The 23,242-nt window shown below is 45.7% G+C and overlaps 2 protein-coding genes across 4 annotated transcripts; both read right to left on the bottom strand.

The window, feature by feature from the left end:
- Positions 1–606: 606 nt before the first annotated feature.
- LOC133471482 (zinc finger protein 271-like) lies at positions 607–11,839 on the bottom strand. Its single transcript, XM_061761052.1, has 10 exons — positions 11,076–11,839; positions 10,240–10,359; positions 9,850–9,954; positions 8,327–9,084; positions 6,768–6,990; positions 6,088–6,322; positions 5,022–5,664; positions 3,054–3,267; positions 2,569–2,776; positions 607–1,772 (listed from the first exon to the last, which is right to left on the bottom strand). The coding sequence occupies exons 1-10, from the start codon at positions 11,374–11,376 to the stop codon at positions 1,073–1,075; spliced, it is 3,507 nt and encodes a 1,168-aa protein (XP_061617036.1). The 5' UTR covers positions 11,377–11,839; the 3' UTR covers positions 607–1,072.
- Positions 11,840–12,729: 890 nt separating this feature from the next.
- On the bottom strand, positions 12,730–16,592 carry LOC133471079 (major histocompatibility complex class I-related gene protein-like). 3 transcript variants are annotated; one of them, XM_061760261.1, is made up of 8 exons: positions 16,299–16,592; positions 15,306–15,572; positions 14,903–15,181; positions 14,097–14,408; positions 13,912–14,022; positions 13,818–13,835; positions 13,027–13,108; positions 12,730–12,949 (listed from the first exon to the last, which is right to left on the bottom strand). In XM_061760261.1, the coding sequence occupies exons 1-7, from the start codon at positions 16,360–16,362 to the stop codon at positions 13,047–13,049; spliced, it is 1,113 nt and encodes a 370-aa protein (XP_061616245.1). In that variant the 5' UTR covers positions 16,363–16,592; the 3' UTR covers positions 12,730–12,949; positions 13,027–13,046. The 3 variants fall into 3 exon arrangements, with proteins under 3 accessions (XP_061616245.1, XP_061616246.1, XP_061616247.1); XM_061760262.1 differs by lacking the exon at positions 13,912–14,022 and having other exon boundaries at positions 16,299–16,589; XM_061760263.1 differs by lacking the exons at positions 13,818–13,835; positions 13,912–14,022 and having other exon boundaries at positions 16,299–16,589.
- Positions 16,593–23,242: the final 6,650 nt, after the last annotated feature.

Below are 23,242 nucleotides of genomic sequence, written 5' to 3' on the forward strand. Positions count from 1 at the left end.
GGGAGTGACACTTTTTAAACAGTTTACATTCATTAACACCAGACGAGGCGCCCTCTGTTGGCCAACACCGGGAGTGACACTTTTTAAACCGCTTACATTCATTTACCTTCATCGTCTGTCTTAACGCCGCAACAATGAGAAATTACACCCAAAACAGCAAAATAAGGACTTTGATATTTTATTGCTATTAGCACATACATTTATTTGACAATTGAATCAACTCTGTATTAAATAAAATTGATAATGGGGGGGGGGGAAATAAAAGCGTTTATTTGCAGCACAACGCCATCCGTTTGTTAGGCCCTCCACTTAGTTGAATACAAATTGACTAACATTTTCCCTCCTGTGCTTTCCCACCGCTTCCTCTTCCTTCTTGATTCATGATGAATTGCGCCATTTTTATGTGACAAGTACAAAACCGTACGCTCACATGCACACGCCCGAACAAAGAAGCTGTGTTTATTTGCTGACAAAGTGTTGTGTACACGTTCAAACAGCAGCTGTATACTTGGCGTAGTGTATTATAATATACGTAGTATACATAATATTACATGAGTAAAGTCGCCTTTTTTTTTTTATTAGAACAAATGGTGTATTTTTTTGGGGGGGGGGGGGGGGGTGGAGATTACAGTGCTTGTCAGTTTATTTCCAAAGCAAAGATTTTCTTTTTCCTTTCTTAACTATCCTCTGTTACTTGCTGAAAAACGTCCAAGTCGTTGTTTTTGTGCTGAGGCCAAAGCAATAGAAGTAGTGCTTTGGCGCCCTCGTTGTGCCAAAGAACTACATTGCAATGAGTTGTTTTGTTTAGCAAAATGTAGTGCTTTGCCGCTACCCTGTGGCATCTACGGGCAATTACAAATCTTTTTTTGGGTGGACGTCTTTTACTTGCGGTTTTCTGTTATTCGCCGCAGAATAGAGAATAGTCTACTCGAGAATAAAGGGTGTATTAATAAATATGTCTCATTGGTATTTAGGATTTTGAGGTGGTCCTTGGAAAAACTGCTGTCCTTGTCCCACTAAAGTTTGAGGAACCCAAACTTGAACGTCCCGCCCACAGCAGCACTCTTTGGTCTCACACGCACGGCAACTGATTGCTTTTGTCGCCCGCGTGTCTCCTCATGTGCATCAACAAATGTCGCTTGCGCGTGAACTTGTTCCCGCAAACGGAGCACGTGAACGGCTTCTCGCCCGTGTGCGTCCTCATGTGCGCAATCAAAACGCACTTCAAGGAGAACCTGTTACCGCAGACGGTGCAGGGAAAGGGTTTGACTCCCGTGTGCGTTCGCGAGTGCGCCGCCAAGTGCGAGCGTTGGCTGAACCCTCGGCCGCAGACGGAGCAGCTGAAAGGTTTCTCCCCCGTGTGACTTCGCATGTGCGAAAGCAAGTGCTCCCTGCGGCCGAACGTCTTGCCGCAAACGGAGCAGCTGAAGGGTTTCTCGCCGGTGTGGATCTTCATGTGTCGGCTGATCTCGTAGCGGTATTTGAAACTTTTGCTGCACATGGAGCACGCGAAGGGCTTCTCGCCCGTGTGGCCTCGGACGTGTCGGATGAGGCTGTCCTTGCGGCTGAAGCTTTTGCTGCAGAAGGAGCAGACGAAGGTCTTGTCGCCTTTGGACGCTTCGCCGCCGCCCTTGGACGCTTCCCGGGTTTCGTCGCTGTCGTCCGTCTCGTTGCATTCCGACGGCGTGTCCTCGAAGTCCGACGGGGGGGCCGAGTGGCCGTGCGGTGGGGCTCCCTCGGCTTCCGTCCTGAGATCAGCGGCAGAAAATGTCCTGTAAATTCCCAGGGGAAGTTAACCCTTTCACAACCGATAGAGCTAAGCAGCGAGGCGTCCTAAACAGATGCCCGAGCCACCTCGTCGGGCTCCTCTCGATGCGGATGACCCATTTGTCGTAACTCTCCAAGAACCCCAAATGTTTTATTTCTAGTCAAAACTAATTACACTTAAAATACGAGTTATCCCACTCCACTATCCTCACCTAAAAACTAACTTCATTGTGTAAATGTGTGTAAAATATACCCGTAATATTTTCAATTTGGCATGAAAAACACAAAAAGTTCACTTACCGCAAATTTAGCTGTCTTAGTCCAACGTAGACTACGTAGGTGAGCTCTTTCATCCCATTACGGGCAAATTTCATCCCGCGATTGGAGAGACAGCGCCCTCTGGTGGGGGCGTGCCAAGCCTCGCGTTTGACAACCCACCGCGTTTTCCCTACGACTGATGCGCCTCACGCGAAGGCGGTTTGTCCTGAATAATGTCACTACGCAATGCAGGAATTTATGTAACATGCTTCATGATTGTGTACATGTTAGAAGCATGGAGTTGATGCGATATCATCCTCTCTGTCGTAAGTGCTTCGCCGCCGTTTCGTGCCCTCAATGCGCAATTGCCAACCCCTATTATGGGGGCTTCAATTACTGGCAGATTTTCGCAATTTCCTCCAGCGGGGGTTTCACTGCATTTAAGTTGCCTGCTAAGAGCTAACCTTCAAATTTGTGAATTCCGGATTTCCGGTCCGTTCATTTCTCACGGCTTTGAAAACTCGCCGCATGTCGCAAGCCCACCTGAGATGTGACCACTGAGCCTCATCTTCTTCGTCTTCACTCTTCACGTGGAACTTGGTGATGACGTCGTCCTCCCGCAGACCCTCGCCCGCTTGGTCTTTAAGGTCGGGGGACTCGGGCTCGTCGTCCTCCTCCTCCTCTTTGACGAGGGGGGGCTCGGGCTCCTCCTGACGCTCACAAAGGACATCTTCTCGACATGGCCGGATGTCTGAAGGACACGTGAACACAAGCACAAGACGTCATACAAACGCTCATCTGCCTATAAACATTTTGGACATCACACATCCGCGTTGATTGACAAAGAACGGCAAATTATGCAAAAAAAAACCCAAAAACGAATCAGTCAATTTGAGTAAAGTAAGGTCAAATGACGTTGACTGGTAAAGGTATGAGTGCATTTCAGGAACTTTTTTGTTTTGTTTTTGGTGAGTCGTGTTTGCCGCTTTCGGGCTTCACCGCGATGCGAGCGGCGCAAGTGTTCCAACCTGTGGCGTTGAAGCCGCCTGGAGGCTCGCGAGCGTCCAGCAGTCGCCGTTGTCGCTCGATCTCCTCTTTGGAGCGACAAAGTTCCTCCTCGTACTCCGCGATCGTCCTTTCGAACAGTCCAAATATTTCTTCCACGGCGGCATTGAGTCGCTCGTTCACCAAGGCTCTCAGCATTCGGACTTTGCACATTTCCAAAACGCTGGCTTCTACTTGCTAACTTCCGGCGTTAGCCTCGCGGCTAGCAGGCTAGGCTAAGAAGCCCAACATCTACTTTTACACGAGCTCGAAGCAGAATAAACTCTGGCGTTTTATGTTTTTTTAATGAACGCCACAGACGTAGAGAGACTAAATATTAACAAACGCGATCATTTGGAGCGCTCAGGTGGTCGACATTATACGTGTTGCGTCAAAAAGAAAACAAAGGAACTCTCAATTCCATTTCCTTTTGTTGTTGTTTTTTTTTTTAATGACCTACGGTGGTTTATACTGCCACCTAGCGCATCGGAGCGTCGCGACAGACACAGTTGGTCGATTAGTTGTTAGCGGGCACTTCTCGAGGTTTTTGCGTCCAGGAGAGAAATGTTTCCCTGGAGACCCACAAAGTCCGAACGCCAATAAAACAGAACGACGGCGTGTGCCCCAAAATGTCCCAAAAATGGAAAAAGTTGCCAATTTTCAAGGGGGAAAAAAAAAGTCGTAAGGTTGGGGGAAAAATATCATATCGTTCACAGATGGGGGAAAAAAGCATCAGTTATGAGATTCATATTTTTTCAAGAAAAATGTTGTAATCTTACAAGCTTTAAGTTCTACTTTACCAAAATAAATATGTTATAGAGTTTTAAAAGTTTAACAAGGAATAAAGAAAAGTCCTTTAGACGAGTTTAACTTTGTGTGATATTATGCCTTTTATTCTGGGGAAGAGAAAAAAAAAATCCTGTAATAATTCACCTTTTGTTTAAAAAAAATAAATAAATAAGACACCATGAGTTTACTAACACAGGGTACAGCGATCATCAGTCATAATCATATTAGCAAGGCCCGCCTTACAAAAATATACAAATATGTAAATATGTGTATGTGCTAGATGTATTTGCTTTGTTTTACTCTGTTGCGGGCAGCCTGGTCGGCATTGCAAACGAGAATCTGTTCTCACCTGTCTCACCTAGACAAATAAAGGTTAAACAAATAACATTTTAAAATGACCCAAAACCAAGGACCGACTGTTGTACCGTCCCAAGATGGCACGATAGTCACTCCAGCGAGACTTCGTTCATGAACGTCGAGCGGGTTTATTTCTCCTCCTGGCGAACACAGCGTGCATCTGCGACCAAAAAAAATGCATCTGGAACTTTGTACGTTGCGTATAAAAGGCTCCAACAGAATGCAAGGCGTACTGACGTGTGTGAAAAATCCTGCAAAAGGTCACACCTTCAAAATAGAAGCATGTAGTGCGCTAACATAGATTCGCCGCACTTTCTGGGGTCGCATGGTGGCTTATTCAACAGTTGCACTCAATAAAACAAAATACAGTTTGAGTGCGACTGCACAATACGACACGAAGCCAAACAAAGCGTGGTGAAACTTATTGCAGGAGAGTGGCATGCTGTTTTTTTTCAAAGGCCTAACCTTCGGCAGGATGTTACGCCAATGTTGCCCCCAACTTGTCCAAGTGTTGCCAAGCAGACCGGGAGGCTTGTTAATGATTTCCTTGACTTGTGAATAAAAGCTCGTATTGTGGAATACACCTTGCCGCCTGTAGAACCCTTTTCACACAGTACGGCAGAACGTTTCGAGTGTCGGCCATTTGATAAAGAAGGCGAGAAACACTACGCGTTCAAGAAGGAACTCTGAAAATGGCTCCCCTCCATTCCCTCCTCACTGTATGTACGTCATCAAGAGATTTCATTGTGAGGAAGCCAAAATTCCAAGTTGCTTCGCGGATTCCAGTCGCCTCTTTGGCCACTTCACGTCCTGCATTCGTGTACCTTGAGCTGGAACTTGCGAGCGAAGCGTCGCTGGCACACGTTGCAGCCGAACGGTTTCTCCCCGGTGTGCACCTGCATGTGCATCCTCAACCCGCCCTGCTGGGAGAAGGTCCTGGCGCAGACCCCGCAGGCGAAGGGCTTCTCGCCCGTGTGCGTTCTCATGTGCAGCACCAGCGTGTAGCGTTTGGAGAACCTGGCGCGGCACACGGAGCAGGCGAAGGGTTTTTCGCCCGTGTGGGTCCTCATGTGGACCGCCAGGCCGGTGCGCCGACCGAACGCGGAGCCGCAAACGGAGCAGCTGAAGGGTTTCTCGCCGGTGTGGATCTTCATGTGTTGGCTGATGTCGTAGCGGTATTTGAAACTTTTGCTGCACATGGAGCACGCGAAGGGCTTCTCGCCCGTGTGGCCTCGGGTGTGTCGGAGGAAGCTGTCCTTGCGCTTGAAGCTTTTGCTGCAGAGGGAGCAGGCGAAGGTCTTGTCGCCTTCGGCCGCTTCGCCGCCGCCGCCCTTGGACGCTTCCAAGGTTTCGTCGCTGTCGTCCGTCCTGTCGCATTCCGACGGCGTTTCCTCGCAGTCCAACGGGGGACCCGAGGGAACGTGCGGTGGGGCTCCCTCGTCTTCTGTCCTGAAATCGGGGGTGGAAAATGTCCACAGGAAGTTAACCCTTCGACATCCAATACAAAAAAGTTTGGACAGGTATAACAAAAATCCACACTTTTAAAAATACGAGGCTCTACTAAATGGTTGCGATGATGCTCGTCCAAATATGGTCCATTTAATAGTTTTTCACAATACAGTCATTTATGTAACATGCTTCATGATTGTGTACAAGCTAGAAGCATGGTGTTGATGCTTTATCATCTTCTCTCTTATAAGTGCTTTGCCACCATTTTGTGGCATCCATAAACAATTACAAACCCCGATTAGGGGCCGGGGCCCTACAGCGGCGGTCTGCCGACCTTCAAGTTTGTAAACTCGTCATTTCAGATTCATTCATTCCCATGGAAAGTTCCCAACTTTGAAAATTCCCCGCATTTTGCAAGCCCACCTGAGATGTGACCACTGAGCTTCATCTTCTTCGTCTTCACTCTTCAGGTGGAACTTGGTGATGACGTCAGCCTCCCGCAGACGCTCGCCCGCTTCGTCTTTAAGGTCGGAGGACTCGGGCTCGTCCTCTTCCTCCTCCTTGACGTGGGCGGGCTCGTCCTCTTCCTCCTCTTTGACGCGCGGGGCCTCGAGCTCCTCCTGACACTCAGCAAGAACATCTCGACATGGTCGGCTGTCTGAAGGACACGCAAACGCAAGCACAATACGTCATACAGACACTCATCCGCCTGTAAACATTTCAAACATGACTCTCCCATGTTAGCTGGAAAATCATTACTACAGGCGTACCCTGACCCTGAATTTGTTCTGTGACCAAACTCGTAACCCAATCTACTATAGCAAATCAATTTCACCATTGAAATGATCAATACTGTTACTCTTGCGATCATAATTATGTGCGCTTCCCACAACACTCCCATTTGTTGTGTTCACACGTTGCTTAAGTCTTATATGGAATGCCAAAGCAGGGCAGAACCATCAAAACGTTTTCTTTTCCCCGTGTGGCCAAATGCATTTGACAAAATGATATAACAGACTTGCAGTTGCAAGAGTAACCCAAACAATTGTTTACTAAAGCATTTTTTTATTTATTTGCGATGCGAGCGGCGCAAGTGTTCCAACCTGTGGCGTTGAAGCCGCCTGGAGGCTCGCGAGCGTCCAGCAGTCGCCGTTGTCGCTCGATCTCCTCTTTGGAGCGACAAAGTTCCTCCTCGTACTCCGCGATCGTCCTTTCGAACAGTCCAAATATTTCTTCCACGGCGGCATTGAGTCGCTCGTTCACCAAGGCTCTCAGCATTCGGACTTTGCACATTTCCAAAACGCACTCGCCGCTGGCTTCTACTTGCTAACTTCCGGCGTTAGCCTCGCGGCTAGCAGGCTAGGCTAACGAGCCCAACATCTACTTTTACACGAGCTCGGAGCAGAATAAACCCTGGCGTTTGGTTTATTGTGAACGCCACAGAAGTAGGAAGACTAAATATTAACAAACGTGATGATTTAGAGCGCTCAAGTCTTCGAAATGTAGATGGACGCTCAATTCCATTTGATGTTGTTCTTTTTTTAATAACCTACCGGGTGTATACTGCCACCTAGCGCATCGGAGAGTCGATTAGCAGACCCTTCTGAGTTTTTGCGTCCAGGAGAGAAATGTTTCCTAGGAGCCCCTCAAAATCCGAACGTAAATGAAACACAACGACCACGTGTACCCAAAAACGTCAAAGACATTCAAAAGCTGCCGGTTTTCAAGGGGGAAAAAACAGTCATAATGCTGCGAAAACAAATTGAACAAAGTTCAAATGTTACGAGGATAGTCATATTTTTTCAAGAAAAAGGCAATCTTACAAAACATAAGTGGTATTTGACCAAAATAAAGATTGTTATATAAATTAAACATATAACAAGGCATAAAAAGTCCTTTCGACGTTTAACTTTATTCTTGTAATATTATTCTTTTGATTCTAGAAAAAAAAATGCCCTTAAAAAAATACACTACTTTTCTGTGAATAAAAACTTTATTCCTATAATATCCTTTATTAAAAAAAATTTTTAAAAAACGTGACAATTTGTTCCAGCTTCCCCTAAAAAAAGCAGCAAAAAATGTTTTTTCAGTAAGAAAAATAACACTCCCTAATAATGTACTTCATGAAAACATACAGTCACAACATCAATACAATGTAAAAAAAAACAAAAAAACTACAACTATTTGCCACATTTTTTTTGCTGCAGTTTAATGGACATTGTGCTGCTCCTTCTGGTGTGCATGCCTTGGTCACCTCGGGGCAGTATAAGACAGAAAAACAGATATACATAGAGCCAGTCCTCCGTAAGTTGCATTTTTATTAGTTGTCTTTGGAGAGGATAAAGAATATATACTTGTGAATATTGTTTCATTGTCTGTCACCAATGCTGTTTGTTTTGCATTGTTTGTTGAGTTTGCTGCCATTATACAGCACTTGTATCTCAAATTTTTGCTCGCAAGTCAAAGCAAAATAAAAAATAGACCAAATGAGAGCTCGGATCTTGAAAAATTTCCAAGTTGAGTCACGCGTATCTCAAGGTACTACTATAAAGTAATTCTGATTCTGAACTGGCACGGACAGATAATAAAAGAAGAAGTATTTCTGAACTTTTATTGTCCAGTGATTCACGATTTCTCTTGAGAGTTCAAAACAAGTTCAATGTGTGTGCGCGGCCGCGAGGAAGCCAAAGTTCCGAGCCGCTTCGCAGCTTCCGGCCGCTTTGCGCCCACACTCGTGTTTCTTCAGCTGGTACTTGCGTGCGAAGCGTCGGTAGCACACGTTGCAGCCGAACGGCTTCTCCCCGGTGTGCACCAGAACGTGCGACCTCATCACCCCCTGCTGGGAGAAGGTCCTGGCGCAGAACCTGCAGGCGAAGGGCTTCTCGCCCGTGTGCGTTCTCATGTGCAGCACCAGCGTGTAGCGCTTGGTGAAGCTGGCGTGGCACACAGAGCAGCCGAAGGGCTTCTCGCCCGTGTGGATCCTCATGTGGTCTTCCAGGCCGGTGCGCCGGCTGAAGGTGGAGCTGCACAGTGAGCAGCTGAAAGGTTTCTCCCCCGTGTGGACGCGAGTGTGCCTCTCTAACGTGGAGCGGTGTTTGAAGCTCCGACGGCAGAACGAGCAGCTGAACGGCTTGTCGCCGGCGTGGCTCCTGATGTGTCTCTTCAGACCGGCAGGCCGGCTGAACGTTTTCCCACAATCGGAGCAGATAAAATTCTCATGATTTTGGGGTTTCGCTTTGGTCCCGTCAGCAGCGTAGGCCGACGTCATATCACTATTTTGGGGCTGACCGAAGTGGCATTTGTGTGCTTGTGTCACCGTGTGATGATCACTTGACTCGCCGGTCTCCTCGCGTTGACAGCGATGAGGCCGAGCTCGCTCCTCGCCGTCGTCTTGGCTTGTCGCACGGACGTCACTGCGACCTAATTAACGAGAGACCGACAATCTTTCATTTTAACTGTTGATTATCTTCAGACGATACAGTTGCAACCAAAGGTTTATGTACACTATGTAAAAAGACACACACTTTTTTCTGTTTTTGGTCGATTAGCATTACCACAAATTATTTCCATTTTCTAAATGCCAGAATAATTCACAAGATTTTTTGTTTTTAAAAACAATGTGTCATGATTTTATTCAAAGTCAGAAGTTTGCCTTTAAACTGTATGTCTTCGGTCAAACATTATGAATATCCTTTCACAAGCTTCTCACAATAGTTGGCAGGAAATGTTGTCCCATTCCTCCTGACAGAACTGGTGTAACTGAGCCAAATTTGTAGGCCGCCTTGCTCACACATGCCCTTTGAGATCAAAGGCTCTGTGATGGCCACTTCAAAACATTGATTTTGTTGTCCTTAAGCCACTTCGTAAACCAGTTTGGCAGTATGCTTGCGGTCAACATTCATTGGGACGACCCAATTTCATTTCAGCCAAGGGTTAACTTCCTGGCTGATGTCAAGGACTTGTTGCTGCGTCAGTGTTTCCACATTATGATCTTTCTAGAGCAAAACAAGCCCACAACATGATGCTGCCACCCCTGTGTTGCACAGTTGGAATGGTGTTCTCAGGCTTGCAAGCTTCCCACTTTATCCTCCAACTCTCACCATGCTCATTACGGCCAAGCAGTTCAATTTGAGCTTTTTCACACCACAGGACCTGTCTCAAAAAACGAGGGAGTTTGCGCCTCACCTGGGAACTCAGCGAGTTGCTCCAGCTGCTCTCCTACTTTCTCCTCTTCTTTAATGTAGGAGGGCACTGATTCATGCTGCTGCTGCTGCTGCTCAGGAGGTACATCTTGAAAAACACAAGAACGCATGGCTTTATTATTTCATATTTGCAGCTCGTAGCACACAGTTGCACCCTTAACAATGGTGGTATGGTGCCAATACTGTACATTGCTACTCGTACTCAAACCTGTACTAAAAAGCTGCAATACTACGGCAGACGACGTACTGTACTATTCTGTCCTCTCTGAATGTGCAGTGAGCAGTTTGGCAGAGAACAAACGGTTCTTCAAAAAAGAGTCCACGTGGTTTTGGACGCACCAGTTGAAGTTTACAGTCAAACTAAGCGCCTCACCTGAGAACTCGGTGAGCCGCTCCAGCTGTTTTCCTGCATGCTCCTCGCCCTCCTCCTCTTCTTCTTCTTCTTTAACACGGGGGGGCTCCGGTTCATGCTGCTGCTGCTCGGGGGGAACGTCTCGAAAAATAGTACAACACATGCTTTTGTGATTTCATATTTGCAGTTCAGAAATGACACATTCCAAACTGGAATCTTTCCATGGGCATTAGCTGGGAATTGAGGGTCATTTAATGGAGAGCTATCACTCACATTGGAGCATCAACCGAGCCCTGGCACAAACAACGCAAATCTGCGAGGAATTGAAAAAAAGACCAAAAAAAGTTGAAAATTCTCCAGACATGCCAGAAGACAGAGCACTGCTTTAGTCGAAATGAAACTCCTCAATTCACTTCATCATAGTTGACATTGTTGCTGGCACAAAAGCAGAACATTTGGGAGTTTTTCAGCAAATATCAGAGGATACCCCCCACCCCCCCAAAAAAAAATTTTATGTGCGGGAGTTCACACATGCAATCTTGATTTGTTCTTTGAATTATTCAAAATTGGGCAAACGTGTGTTGGGAGTCGAGAGAGCAGCCGATTAAAAATACAGATTTGTATTGCTTGTTTTCTACCATTCACCTAGAGTTGTTTTGGGCGAATAAAAATGGCTAAAACGTGGTTTTAGCAAGCCCTGACAGTTTTTATTTCTCATGTTTACAATATGCGCACTGAATGACACTATTCACAAAAAATACACTACGTATAACATTTATGGGTGAACTTCATTTTGTCTTCATACACTTACCACCGTGAATGTAAAACGAAACAATGTGATTCAAAACCAAACCGACCTGCTTTGTGTCGCCGAAGTTCAACTCGAGGCTTGAAAACAGCATCCAGCAGTCGGCGCTGTCGCTCGATCTCCTGTTTGGATCGACACAGTTCCTCCTCGTACTCCGCCATCGTTGTTTCAAACGCCACAAATATTTCTTCAACGGCAGCGTTTAGTCGCTGATTCACCAAAGCTCGCAGCATTTGGACTTTGCACATTTTGTTTCCCCTCCACAACAATAACAACAACACTTTACCGGGCACTGTGCTTCGTGTTGCTAACTTCCGTGCCTGTGTTTTTTTTTTTTTTGTTCGCAGCATACACGTTTCGATACGATTATTGTGGTGTTTTTTTTGTTATTTTCTTTTATTCATAAATGTGTATTCAACGACGCTATAACAACAAATTATGACGTCGCTCGCTAGCACTAGCTTAGCTTTAGCTTGCTCACTTCCGCATTCTCGCTCCACGAACCGAGCTGACGAGAGAGCTTTGCGGTGAATAAATCGTCCAAAACGGTGACGACGACAAACTTTTCCCTTTTCGACGTCTATCTACCTTCGGTGCGGTTATGTACTTGTCCCAATTGAATTGTTTAGCGAAACGAATGACGTATCTTGACTGCGACGGGCATCGTCTCCATCTTGTTTGCGTTCTTCTTCGTTGGCGAAACGCGAACTGGCGAGGACGCCGCCTGGCGGGCGCCGCGGTTGCCCGAACTGCCAGCAAGACACAAGCGCTATCAATCAAACGTGTCCATTGTTTCAGATGAGTGATCTTCCGACAAATTATGGATTGGAACTAAAAATATCGGCTACCTTGGTCCAAAGTTTTGTTTACGAACACTCACTGTGAAACTATGAAAGGATGTAGTAAGATTTCAATGAAGATTCTGTATCATGACACGAGCATGTGATGACTCTCCTCATCTTATTAGCAATGTTTATCAATGCAAATTTGTCAATCACAAAGCCACTTTTTTCCCCAGTATTTTACAAGGATTTATATTGAATTGCAGTACCTGCCAAAATAAGAAGGCCAAAAAGATTTGGAGTTCATGTGCGAAATGGGATTTGTATGTATAAAACTGAATCCATGTATTTCTATTATTTGCATGGAAGAAATGACTTTGTGAATGACTTTCTTTACTCAGGTGATACAAATGATTTTTGCATGTGTTTAAAATGTACAAATAAATGGCTTGATTTTACCCTTGGAAGTTCATGAGTTTGTATTGTATTTTGTCCTTATTTTAAGTTTTCTAACGTAGTACCAGTGTAAAAAAAAAAAAAAAAAAAAAAGACACTGTGATAAATACAAATAATGACATGTCAAAAACAAAAACAAATATATTTGAACAATAGTATGTTAGAGGGTGAAAAAAAATGTGTGCATTTTCGTGTGGAACGGCCAAAACTCATCTTTTTGTCGTTGCTTGATTTTATGAGGCGCGCCCAAACGCTTCCAACAGAAAGTGAAAGTTCAAGTTTGGTGCTGCGAGTCACACAATTGTTTGTCAGCGAGCCACCGCACCGACGAGAACGGGTTGGACCGGCTTTCGGGCATGCGACTGCTGATTTTCATACAGCGTCGCCATAAACACGAAACAGGTAGTATGTTCCGGGAGGGCAAGAAAAGCCTCCTAAAAATGGTCAAATTCAGAACGACACATCTTTACGATCATCCGTTTATTGGTCCAAATCTCGATCTCAAGTTCCAAAAACAAATGCAATCAACAACATTGTCACATTCTGACTCAAACGAGTCTCACCCAAGACAGAAACATCTTCATTGCACAAATTGTCTGCGTGAAGAACAAATCCCATCTCTGTTTTCAAACCCGAGCGTGATGAGAAAGCGCTCGATGGAGACGTCTCTCTCGTGTTCCGACACCTGCACGAAGAAGAGCACGTGAACGCACCTGGAAAGAGTCCCGAGAACACGAGCGGAGTCCACGTCAGCGAACTCACCGGGCGACGGCGGCTGCGTCTCACTCGGAAGCGGGCGTCGGGGCGGCGGGCTCGGAATCGGGTTCGGAATCGGCGTCGACGGCTGCGATGAATGAAAAAAAAGATGTGAATGAAAACAAGTCCGACTGTGGAAGGAAGGACATTTGCTCCACGAAGGCCTCTTGAATCCATCTTCACTCGTACTTTGAGCTGCGGTTGGGACAAATCTTCTACTTCCTGACTACGAGAGTGTGGTGGGGAATTTCTTTGGAATCGTACAGTTCATAGCCGCATATTTACAATTCCACATTCAGGAATTCGGATGTTGGGGAATATTGATTGAGGGGAAGCTAGCTTCTGTTATTCGCTGTCTTTGCGCTCAGCCCAAAACCATATCTAATATTAAAATAGAGGTGGCATCTCGGGGCCGAGGAACTTTGTCGAAGCGAGGGGAGGAGCTTCAATCGTCGGGTTCAAACCGGACGTTCGGGAGCGGCTCCCTCGGAATCGAATGAACCCGAGTGCGGCTTTGGCACGCTTCGCCGTTGAGGGCCAAGGAACACGAGTGAACTAAGTCGTACATTTTCCACCAAATCTAAATTGACTTCCATTCGGTTTCAGGTTTTCTCCGCCTTAGGGAGCGAGTCCTTTTTCCCACAACGATAGCGACGTCGACATTCACGTGTCCGTCGTTCCACGGCTGACTATTTGCGACTCCTCGTGCGCACTTTTGTAGCAAAGGTCCGCATCAGACCTTCGCACGACCGCTTTGCCGACCGCGGCTCAAAGGAAACAGAAGTCGTTTGACTTACAAGCTGGATCGTATTTGGCTGCAAAGAAAACAGAGACACAAAGGTCACGATGGGCACAAATCTTCCCGACAGAGCGAACGTCGGCGTCCCTCACCTGGTCTGCTTTCGTAAAGCTTGACGAGGACCGAGACCGCCACCGCCGCCGCCAGAGCGAAGACCGTCAGCTGGACAGCGACGGCCAGCGCCATCGTCCACTTTTCTTCCTCTTCGCAGAGTGAGAAGAAAGAAGAAAACGTGTGAGTGATCGTTCCGACGCGCGACGATCTGAGCGTCGCTCACCTCGGATGGTGATGGCGTTGCTCCGGATGCTGCTTCTCTCCAGCTTGACGACGATGTCGTCCGCCACGCCGGACAGCTGGAACACGCATTCGTAGCGGCCCTCGGCTTCATCGGTCACCTCCGCTTTCAGATCGGCCGTCATCTGGAAGGTTCCGTCGTGGTTGCGGAGGGTCTCTCCCGTCTCCACGTCCTCGTGGAGCTCCTCGCCGTCCTTCCTCCAAAACAGGGCGGCCACGATGGGGTAGAAACCCGTCGCGTGGCAGGTGACCGGAGAGGACGGCGTCTTCTGGAGGAGAGACACGGTGGGAAGCTCTGCGGGCCGAGGGAGACGTGGACACGAGGTGAGAGAGGGGCAGAGACGGAGAGAGAGAGTGTGGGAGAGGAGGAAAAGATGGGGAGAATGTGTGAGAGGACAAAAGAGAATTTGTGAGAGGAACAAAGATGGCAGAATATATAAGAGGAGAAAAGGTCGGTGTAGGTGTGAAAAAGAAAAACATTGAGAGAATGTGAGAGGATGAAAAATAGCTAGATTATGTGTAAGAGGAGGAAATATGGAAAGAAAACAAGTTGAAGGGAGCGTGTGCGGAGAAAGTATGGAGACAATCAATGACAGATTGAAAAGAGAGAGATTGTGTGAGAGGGTGAAAAGATGGAGAGAACAAAAGAGGGAGAAAATGTGTGCGAAAAGATGGAAAGAACCAAAGATGAGAATGTGTGAGAGAGGAAAGGAGCCAACGAGGAAAGAGTGCAGCTTGTAATGCCAGTAAAGTTCCTGTAGGGGGCGTGCTAACATGAGGTGACTGCACCTGTTCTCATCAGGAAGTCCCTCCCATTGGTCACAAACTTCTTCAAGTAAGAAGGACAAATCTCAGTGTAGTAGTGCTTCTTGTTTAGATTCAAAAGTTCGTTCCGGTCCCACTTGAGTTTGGTGACGAAAGCTTGTGGGTGAGCTGCGATCCATCTCATTGTCTTCACCTCCAACGAGATGAAGGCTTCTCCATCGTAACTGTGGTGTTGCCAACCATCAACCTCATCGGTCTCGTCGTCCCATTCGCAGCCCAACATCAACTGGAACATGTGAACACCTGAGAGAATGACGTTGAAGAGTGACACCATGTCGAGAGAGAAGGAAACGTGTTTATGAGGAGGAAGAACGTGTACGAGCACATGAAATCTATTTGAATTGTGGAAAGCTGAACGTCAACAAACCTCCAGTTTGGTTGAAGCGCTCTTTGGCAATTTCGATGTTGATTTTGTAGACCTGCTCATTACCAATATTGTTCTGTGTGTCTCTCTCCCAGTAGTGAGGATCATCTGCTGTGATTTTGTTCATCCAGTCCTGTTTGGGTTTTGTTTTCCTGCTCTTGCTGTCGTAGCGCGAAATCGGAACGTCGTCAACATAACCGACCAACGAGTAGTCTGGGATGTTTGGAATTTGAGACGATGCTGTCAGGAAATACTTGAGCGTGTGAAGCACTGAAAGAAAAAACAAACAAAAAGGTTGATCTTACTTTTTTGTTTGATGGCCCAAAATCTTGCACTCTTCCTATTTCAAATGATTTGTCTTCAGTTGAAACATTTGAACGTCTTTTTTAGGGAAAAAAAATGTAAATCAAAAGATACAAAACATTCCATTTTCTTTTGTGGTCATTTAAGTACTTTAATATTTATTTAAACGTATTCTTACACACAAACTTCTCAATGGATTCGACAACAGACGCTCATAATTCATTTCATTTAATTTTCATTACTTCCGTATCATGTTACAATTATCATGCCCTTACTAAATAAATTGATTTAATAGTCCTTAATAACAGATTCGTCAATAAATATATACGATATATTTTGTAAACTTAAGTTGTAACTCTGTTCATGAAATATCCAAATGAGAAATATAAAGGAACTTCTTACAATAAATATGTTAGAATTATGATCTACTAAAGGATATGCTAAACACTTTTTTGACACAGATTTTGTTTGTCGTTATTTCAAGAAATGAGATTTGATTTGTATTTTTTTCCACATATATTGAAATGCCGCCTCCGTGAAGCGAATATTCCAATGGCAGCTTTGCCAAGTGAAACCAGTTGCAAGAACTTCGGACTGAGCGGTCCAAGTGTTGCTTCCGGCAAAGTCAAGAGCGTCGACACCAATCATCGGAACACGATCGGGATCATCAAGTTGTGGACAAAGTGCACTTACCGGGCGTCACGCTGTGGATTTGCGCAGCCGCGACAAACAAGACAAACAAGTTCAGCTTCGCCATGTTTTGCTCCTTTTCGTCCACAAAGTGACGACGACGCCTCCTCGTCGACGGCCGAACGGCAAATGACAGCAAACCGGAAGACACGCCTTCTTTACCTGTGCCGATGACGTCACTTTCGCTTTCTTCATCATTGGGCGACAAGATTTGACTCGCGTGGCGTTGTTGTGTCGCTCAAATGAAGTCGAGTGTGCGAAATTGGAGACGAGAAGCAGCGCGAGTGTTTTTGGAAGCTTGTGCTGAAACACCGACGCTTTCGGGGAGATCACGTGACCGCGCCATCCCACTTTCCGACGAAACATACAACGAACGACACGCGTGCGCACATCCACGGAACACATGTGCAGTCGATCTGGTCAAGGAGTTACAAAATGTGACATTTGTGCTATGTTGATGCGCAAGTCATCATGAATAAAAATGGCGATCCTCTTTCAAATGGAGAAAAATCCAACTCGGTGGTCGCAATGGGAGATGAGACTCGTTCGAAAGATACCATTTGTGTCAACTCCTGACGATTTGCTCCTTCCTCGACATTTGGCAGATCCACTTGTTGACACTGTTTATGACGTATGTTGCTGTGTATTGTATGCAGAGTCGTGGAGGATTGCGCAATACAATGTCGCACTGTGTCATACTAGTGTCCCGTAATATAGTGTAGACTAGTGTATTGTGCGACAGTAGTGGAATATAGTTGAATTCAGTATAGTGTTGTGGAGTTTATTCTCGTACTATATAGTGGAATAAGCCTGTATATGTTTATGTTGTATGGTACAGTATGGTGTAATATATACTGTAGTGTATATATATTGTAGAATGTGAAAATAGTAAAGTACATTATCAGAATCATCTTTATTTGCCAAGTATGTCCAAAACACACAAGGAATTTGTCTCCGGTAGTTGGAGCCGCTCTCGTACAACAGACAGTCAATTTACAGAACACTTTGGAGACACAAAGACATTGACAAAAAACAATTGTGCAAAAAGATGCAGAGTCCTCGAGCACTTAGAGCAGTTCGAATGACTAATATCGCAATAGTCCGGTGCAATGACCGTTGTGCAAAGGGCGCTGACACTTCAAGGAGTGTATGCGGTTTAAAGTGACGAGTAGTGCGATAATCTGGGACAATGGTTGTGCAAATGTTGCAGATGCTCCTCAATCAGTGTGCAAATGGAGCAGATGCTACTCTGGCATGAGTGGCCACTATATGCAAATAGTGCAGCATGGCGAGACAACTACAGCGAGTGCACGAGTAATACATCATTGGCCCCACAGAAATGTGACAACGAACTCAAGTCAAAAAAATTGCCAGCTTGTTGTAATGGAATTATAGGTTAGCTGTTTAAGAAGTTGATCGCAAGAGGGAAGAAGCTGTTGGAATGTCTACTAGTTCTAGTTTGCATTGATCGGTAGCGCCTACCTGAGGGAAGGAGCTGGAAGAGCTGGTGACCGGGGTGCGGAGGGTCCGAGAGGATTTTGCACGCCCTTGTCTTAGTTCTGGCAGCGTGCAAGTCCTCAAGGGTGGGTAGGGGGGTACCGACAATCCTTTCAGCAGTTTTGATTGTCCGTTGCAGTCGGAGTTTGTCCTTTTTTGTAGCAGCGCCAAACCAGACCGTGATGGAAGAACACAGGACCGTCCCCGGTCGCTCCCCCAGGGCTCGCCTCCTCCTCCCCGCGGGGACAGCGCCTCCATCCCCGCTGCGGGTCCACCAGACGCCGCCTTCGGAGCTCCGTCAGCCGGGGAGAGAACGCCAGAAGAGCCGCTTACCCCGCAGCCGGTGCACGCACGGCCCCGCTCGGCCTCGTCGCTCGCTTTGGTTCATTATTATTCATTTATACATATATATTTTTTTAAAATGACTTCTTGATGGATAACGCGCGCGCCCAGTGAGCCGAGATGGAGACCATGGAGAGGGAGTGCAGCGCGCTGGGGGGACTCTTCCAGAACGTCATCGCGGACATGAAGGTAACCGCGCTCGTGGATTCTCATCGTAATCCAAATTCATAATCATCATAATCGTGTGATGGGATGGTGACGTCATAGCACACAGGTGTCGTGGTTGGGGTGGGGGGTCTGGGGAATGTGCCGCACCCTCCCGCACCATTCCACAAATCAATGGCTGGGTCGGGAATCGCCCCTGAAGGAACCTGTGTTTTAAAATCTCCTAACTCCCGTGGTTCCAAGCGTGCTCGTTTTCGTGAAAGAACTTATAAAAACCAACCAATTTATTCCTGACAGAGGAGTCGATACATTTGCAGAGCTCTGGGTTTGTAACTATCCTATCTTTTCCTTAGCAGATAAAGTAGTCGAACTAAAACTATCTGACTCTACCCCAGACTTATACAATGTTTCAAACAGGCCAGTATGGAATCGCTGTCGTCTGATTGGTCGACAATCATTAACAGGTCCCTTTTTCATTGGACTTTGAACAACATATCAGTAAAGTCCATAACCACGACATCATTTGGGCAGCGGCCCATCTCAGTGTGTTGTAATTCCCTCTTTTTTGTAGGGGCAACACAGAAATTCTGACATATATCACAAGAAACACAAAACTCTTTTACCTTACGCAGAAGATCAGGGTGCCACCAAAAGCGCAGCTTGTTCAGCATTGACACATAACTTTCATGTGTCGGGGCGTGTGCTTCCTCAATCATTAATCGCATGAAGTTCCCTGCAGGTAATACCAGTCTCCTAGGTCCAAACCACAGCTTCTCCTTGTCATCATACTCAGCACCTGTCTCTTGCCACTTACGCTTGTCTCCCTTTGGCGCCGCCTCCTGGAGGTCTCGCACCACATCAACTGTCACTGCAGGGAAAAACTCAATCAACTGATCCCGTTTAACAACACAGTTACCTTCAGCGTCCTTTCGATAGCCTGCTATTTCTTTCGCCGCCGCATCCGCTGCGCCATTCCCCCGGGCTACCAGAGTGCCCGCTTTCGCATGTCCTGGACACTTGACCACAGCTACCTCCACTGGCCTATCAATAGCCTCACTCAGTCGTTGAATCAGCTCTGCGTGGGCCACTGGGTCACCAGTGGACGTAACAAAACCCTGTCGCCTCCATGCAGCCAGATCAACAAACAAACATCCTACCACATACGCCGAATCAGAATAAATCGTAACACACTGACCTTCAGATAACTCTTGTGCCCTGCACATGGCCAGCAGTTCCGCAGCTTGAGCGGAGGGTTTCACAAATTCATTTGTGGACCATAACATGTGGAAGTCAGAATTAGGCTTCTCCCGGGGTCATGGCCTCCACGACGGCTGCCCCAGCATGTAACGGTCCCGAAGTGCGTCTCCAGCAGCAGCCGTCGGTGAATAACACCCGACTACTTGAAAAAGGAGCTGAGGACAAATCGGGGCGGGCCTTCAAATCCCGCATGACCCGATCTTGACAGGTACGTGGTTCTCCAGAACTGGAAACAATATCAGCCATATTGATCACCGAGAGGAGGAATACAATATGGGGTTGGGTGAGGGTCGTCATCAAGCGTTGCTCACTGTTAAATATATTATAGAAGTTATCATTTATTTGCTTAGCTTGCATTAGTATTATGGACGATTTTGGATGTCTCGCCTTCGGAAAGATGACTCAGCATCATCCGATGGAGGGGGGCCTGGACCAAGGACGTGATCGGATGTGGTCGGGTCGTGACAGGTGTTGGTCCAATGTTTGGTGTTGTGTTTTATTGCTTAGAACACTATGCCTGGGAAAAACCCTTCTATTTTCTAATATTTTGTGTTGTGTCTTATTGCTTAGAACATTATGACTTGTAAATCCCTCCTATTTCAAATAAATGAAGGAGCGACGTGGGAGATTGTTTCGAGCGTGTTGAGAGGCTGTGATCTGAACAATCTCCCATACGCCCTCCTCATGAGAAAAAGAAACCAGCGTCTTCATTCCTTTTCTGTCTATTTTTATAATGTTGGGTCAGATAAATCCAACATTTAAATTGATCCTTCGAGCTGGATGTCAATACACCCGAGGATTCCAGTTGTGGAGCCGACATCCAGTTAAGAGACCGTGGCCACGGCAATTGAGACCCTTTCCGGGACTGGTCTTCGTAAAGAGTGAGTAAATTGCGCGACGAAGAAGTCCGCGGCAGAATAAACCTTGTGTAATACTAGTCACTGGCAAAGTAAAAGAGGGACGGCGGAGTCCGACAAATTCCGCGAGGACGGCAGAGTCCTGTACGTACTTAAATTCCGTGTTTTCGTGTGTTTGTAAAAATTTTACTAGTATCGTGTGAATGTGTAAAAGTATGAATCTATAGACAGGATTGTCAGTGACAACTGGGTTTGGAAGCAGATGCAAGAATCCTCCGCCCCGTGTGGGTAGAAGCTTGAGGGTTACCAAAACTCAGACATTCATTGTCACCCTGTCATTTTGAATAAAGTCAGTATTTAGGTCACTCTAGGTGCAAATAAACTGACTTCCAAATTCACAAAATGGGAAAAAATAACAGTAAAACGGATCCAAAAGAACGCCTAACGTGTAAAGATTGGAAATATGTTCAACTCCAAAACCCTTCCAAAATAAAACATTTCAACACGTGGATAACCAAATACGGTTTCGCTGGCCAGCTAAATTCGCAAAAATTAGTTCAACTTTGAAACGAAATAAAGCGTCGACATAAAAATAATATATCACAAATAGAAAAAGAGGGATATGACGACTTATTCTTCTGGCTAAACATGGCGTCTAAAAGAGAAAAAGGCAAATCCAAATGTAAAAGAGGACCACAAAGAAACTATTTTGGTCTCTCGGACCTGGACTCATGAGGATGTGAAAAAGGCCGTAGCCGGCATCACACCCTACAAAGTAGACATTGTCCAGTTTGTTGAGGAAATGGAAAATCTTAGACAGTCCTATCATTCAAATGGAACAGAAACGCAACAAATTTGGATGAAGCAAACAGCGGCTTGAATGAGGATGCCAATCCTCAGGGCCCTTATCAACAACAGTTAAAAAATGAATTTACATGCAAATTCGAAAGAACACATGAACAGATGGGTAGATAAACATTGGATAAACCTAGCAACTGGCCCTCTGGAGGAATATGTTAATCATGCCCTCCACGCAGAAAGAGTGTTAGGCCAAAAAAAAAAAAAAGAAGATAGATGTCTTCCTCAACGAAGGAGCAGAAATATACTATCAAGGCAGAGGGGGAGCACATTTTAGAGGACGCGGCAGAGGAAGATATGGTAGAGGTCGAGGTAATGATGATAATACAGGCTGTTGGAGCTGTGGAGAGAAAGGCCACATTGCACGTGACTGCCCTCAAAGAAATAAAAGAGAATACGGACAAACTACCGCATGACTAAGCCAACTTAACAAATCCACTTGTGTAATCATTAAAGACAATGAGGAAGTGGATTTCAATTTACAGGACATTCTGAGTTTGGACACTGAAAAATGTTGGGGAGAGATGGCTTCTTCCAACTAGGACTTGTACTCATTCCATCATCAAATGGAAATATTGGAGTGAAAGGAAAACATGAATTACCATGAAAGAGAATACCTCTATGTAACACTGGAAAGCAGAGAAATCGCATTCTATGACACAATCGATATCTCAGACAAACCGCCGTTAAACGTGGGAAAAGCCCTGTTGTCTGCAGCCTTGCAGCTTATAACGGAAGTACAATGATGAGCTGCATATAACTGTGTGGTACAAAAACACACCAGGGCCAGACCCAGGATATTAAAAAAAAAAAAAAAGTTACGACATGCGACACCTGATAAAATGACTGTCGATTATCTGTACTCAGACAATGAAGCAAAAGTCGCGGCAGGAATCATTTTACCAGTACAAACTAGACCCAAAACAGAATATAGACGATGCATTCGTCAATATCCATTAAAACCAGATGCACATGAAGGAATCAAACCGGTAATTGAAGCACTAATTAAGGCAGGAGTTATAGTGGAGTGTCCAGAATCACCATGTAACACACCCATTTTTCCCGTCAAAAAGGCCCCACCTTCAGTGGGTCGGAGACTTACAGGCGGGAAATACTGCAGCATGCGTACCAGATCCACACACATTGTTAAATTCATTAAGACCAGACGCTACTGTGTTTACAGTAGTGGACATAAGTAATGCATTCTTTTCTGTACCAATAGAAAAGAACAGTCAATTTTGGTTTGCATTTACATTTGAGGGCAAAAAATATACATTTACTAGATTACCGCAAGGTTACTGTGAAAGTCCAACCATTTATTCACAAGTTATGACAACACGCATGTCTAAATTCACTCCCCCAGGAGGGAGCCAAATTTTACTATATGTAGATGATGTTCTCCTGGCATCTCCAGATGGAGAGACATGCAAAGATTCATTGGCCTTACTGCATCATCTAGCAGAAGAGGGACATAAAGTTAACAAAAATAAATTGCAATGGTGTAAAAGGCAAGTCAAATATCTAGGCCATAATTTAAGTGTAGGAGGAAGGACTATATTAGAAGACAGGAAAGCTATAGTCTTCAAAAATCATCCTAAACCACAGACGAAGAAACATATAATAATCATTTTTAGGTCTGCCGAATTATTGGAGAGCATGGATTCCAAACTATGCAGAAATTGTTGCACCATTGTCCAAATTAATGTATGAAAACAACCTTCAAATGACATCACCTGTTTAATGGAGTACAGAGGCAGAAAAGGCCTTCTGTGACATGAAACAACATTTGGTGTCCAGTGCTGCGCTAGGCCTTCCAAATGTCATGATAAAACATTCATTCAAATGGTAGATTGGAAAAGCGATTGCATGACCTCCGTACTTACACAACAATACGGTGATGAGCTGATTTTTCGACTAAATTGGACAGCGTGACGTGTGCGTTACCGCATTGTGTCAGAGCAGTTGTGGCAG

This window comes from Phyllopteryx taeniolatus, chromosome 21 (assembly GCF_024500385.1).
Source record: "Phyllopteryx taeniolatus isolate TA_2022b chromosome 21, UOR_Ptae_1.2, whole genome shotgun sequence".
Taxonomy (NCBI): domain Eukaryota; kingdom Metazoa; phylum Chordata; class Actinopteri; order Syngnathiformes; family Syngnathidae; genus Phyllopteryx; species Phyllopteryx taeniolatus.

Coding starts and splice junctions, on each gene's coding strand:
- LOC133471482 (XM_061761052.1), bottom strand. CDS start 11,376: ATGCTGCGAACAAAAAAAAAAAAAACACAGGCACGGAAGTTAGCAACA. Junction 10,360..11,075: donor ACTTCGGCGACACAAAGCAG/GTCGGTTTGGTT, acceptor CTATTTTTCGAG/ACGTTCCCCCCGAGCAGCAG. Junction 9,955..10,239: donor GCGGCTCACCGAGTTCTCAG/GTGAGGCGCTTA, acceptor GTGTTTTTCAAG/ATGTACCTCCTGAGCAGCAG.
- LOC133471079 (XM_061760261.1), bottom strand. CDS start 16,362: ATGGCGAAGCTGAACTTGTTTGTCTTGTTTGTCGCGGCTGCGCAAATC. Junction 14,409..14,902: donor GGACTTCCTGATGAGAACAG/GTGCAGTCACCT, acceptor CTCGGCCCGCAG/AGCTTCCCACCGTGTCTCTC. Junction 14,023..14,096: donor CAACGCCATCACCATCCGAG/GTGAGCGACGCT, acceptor CACTCTGCGAAG/AGGAAGAAAAGTGGACGATG.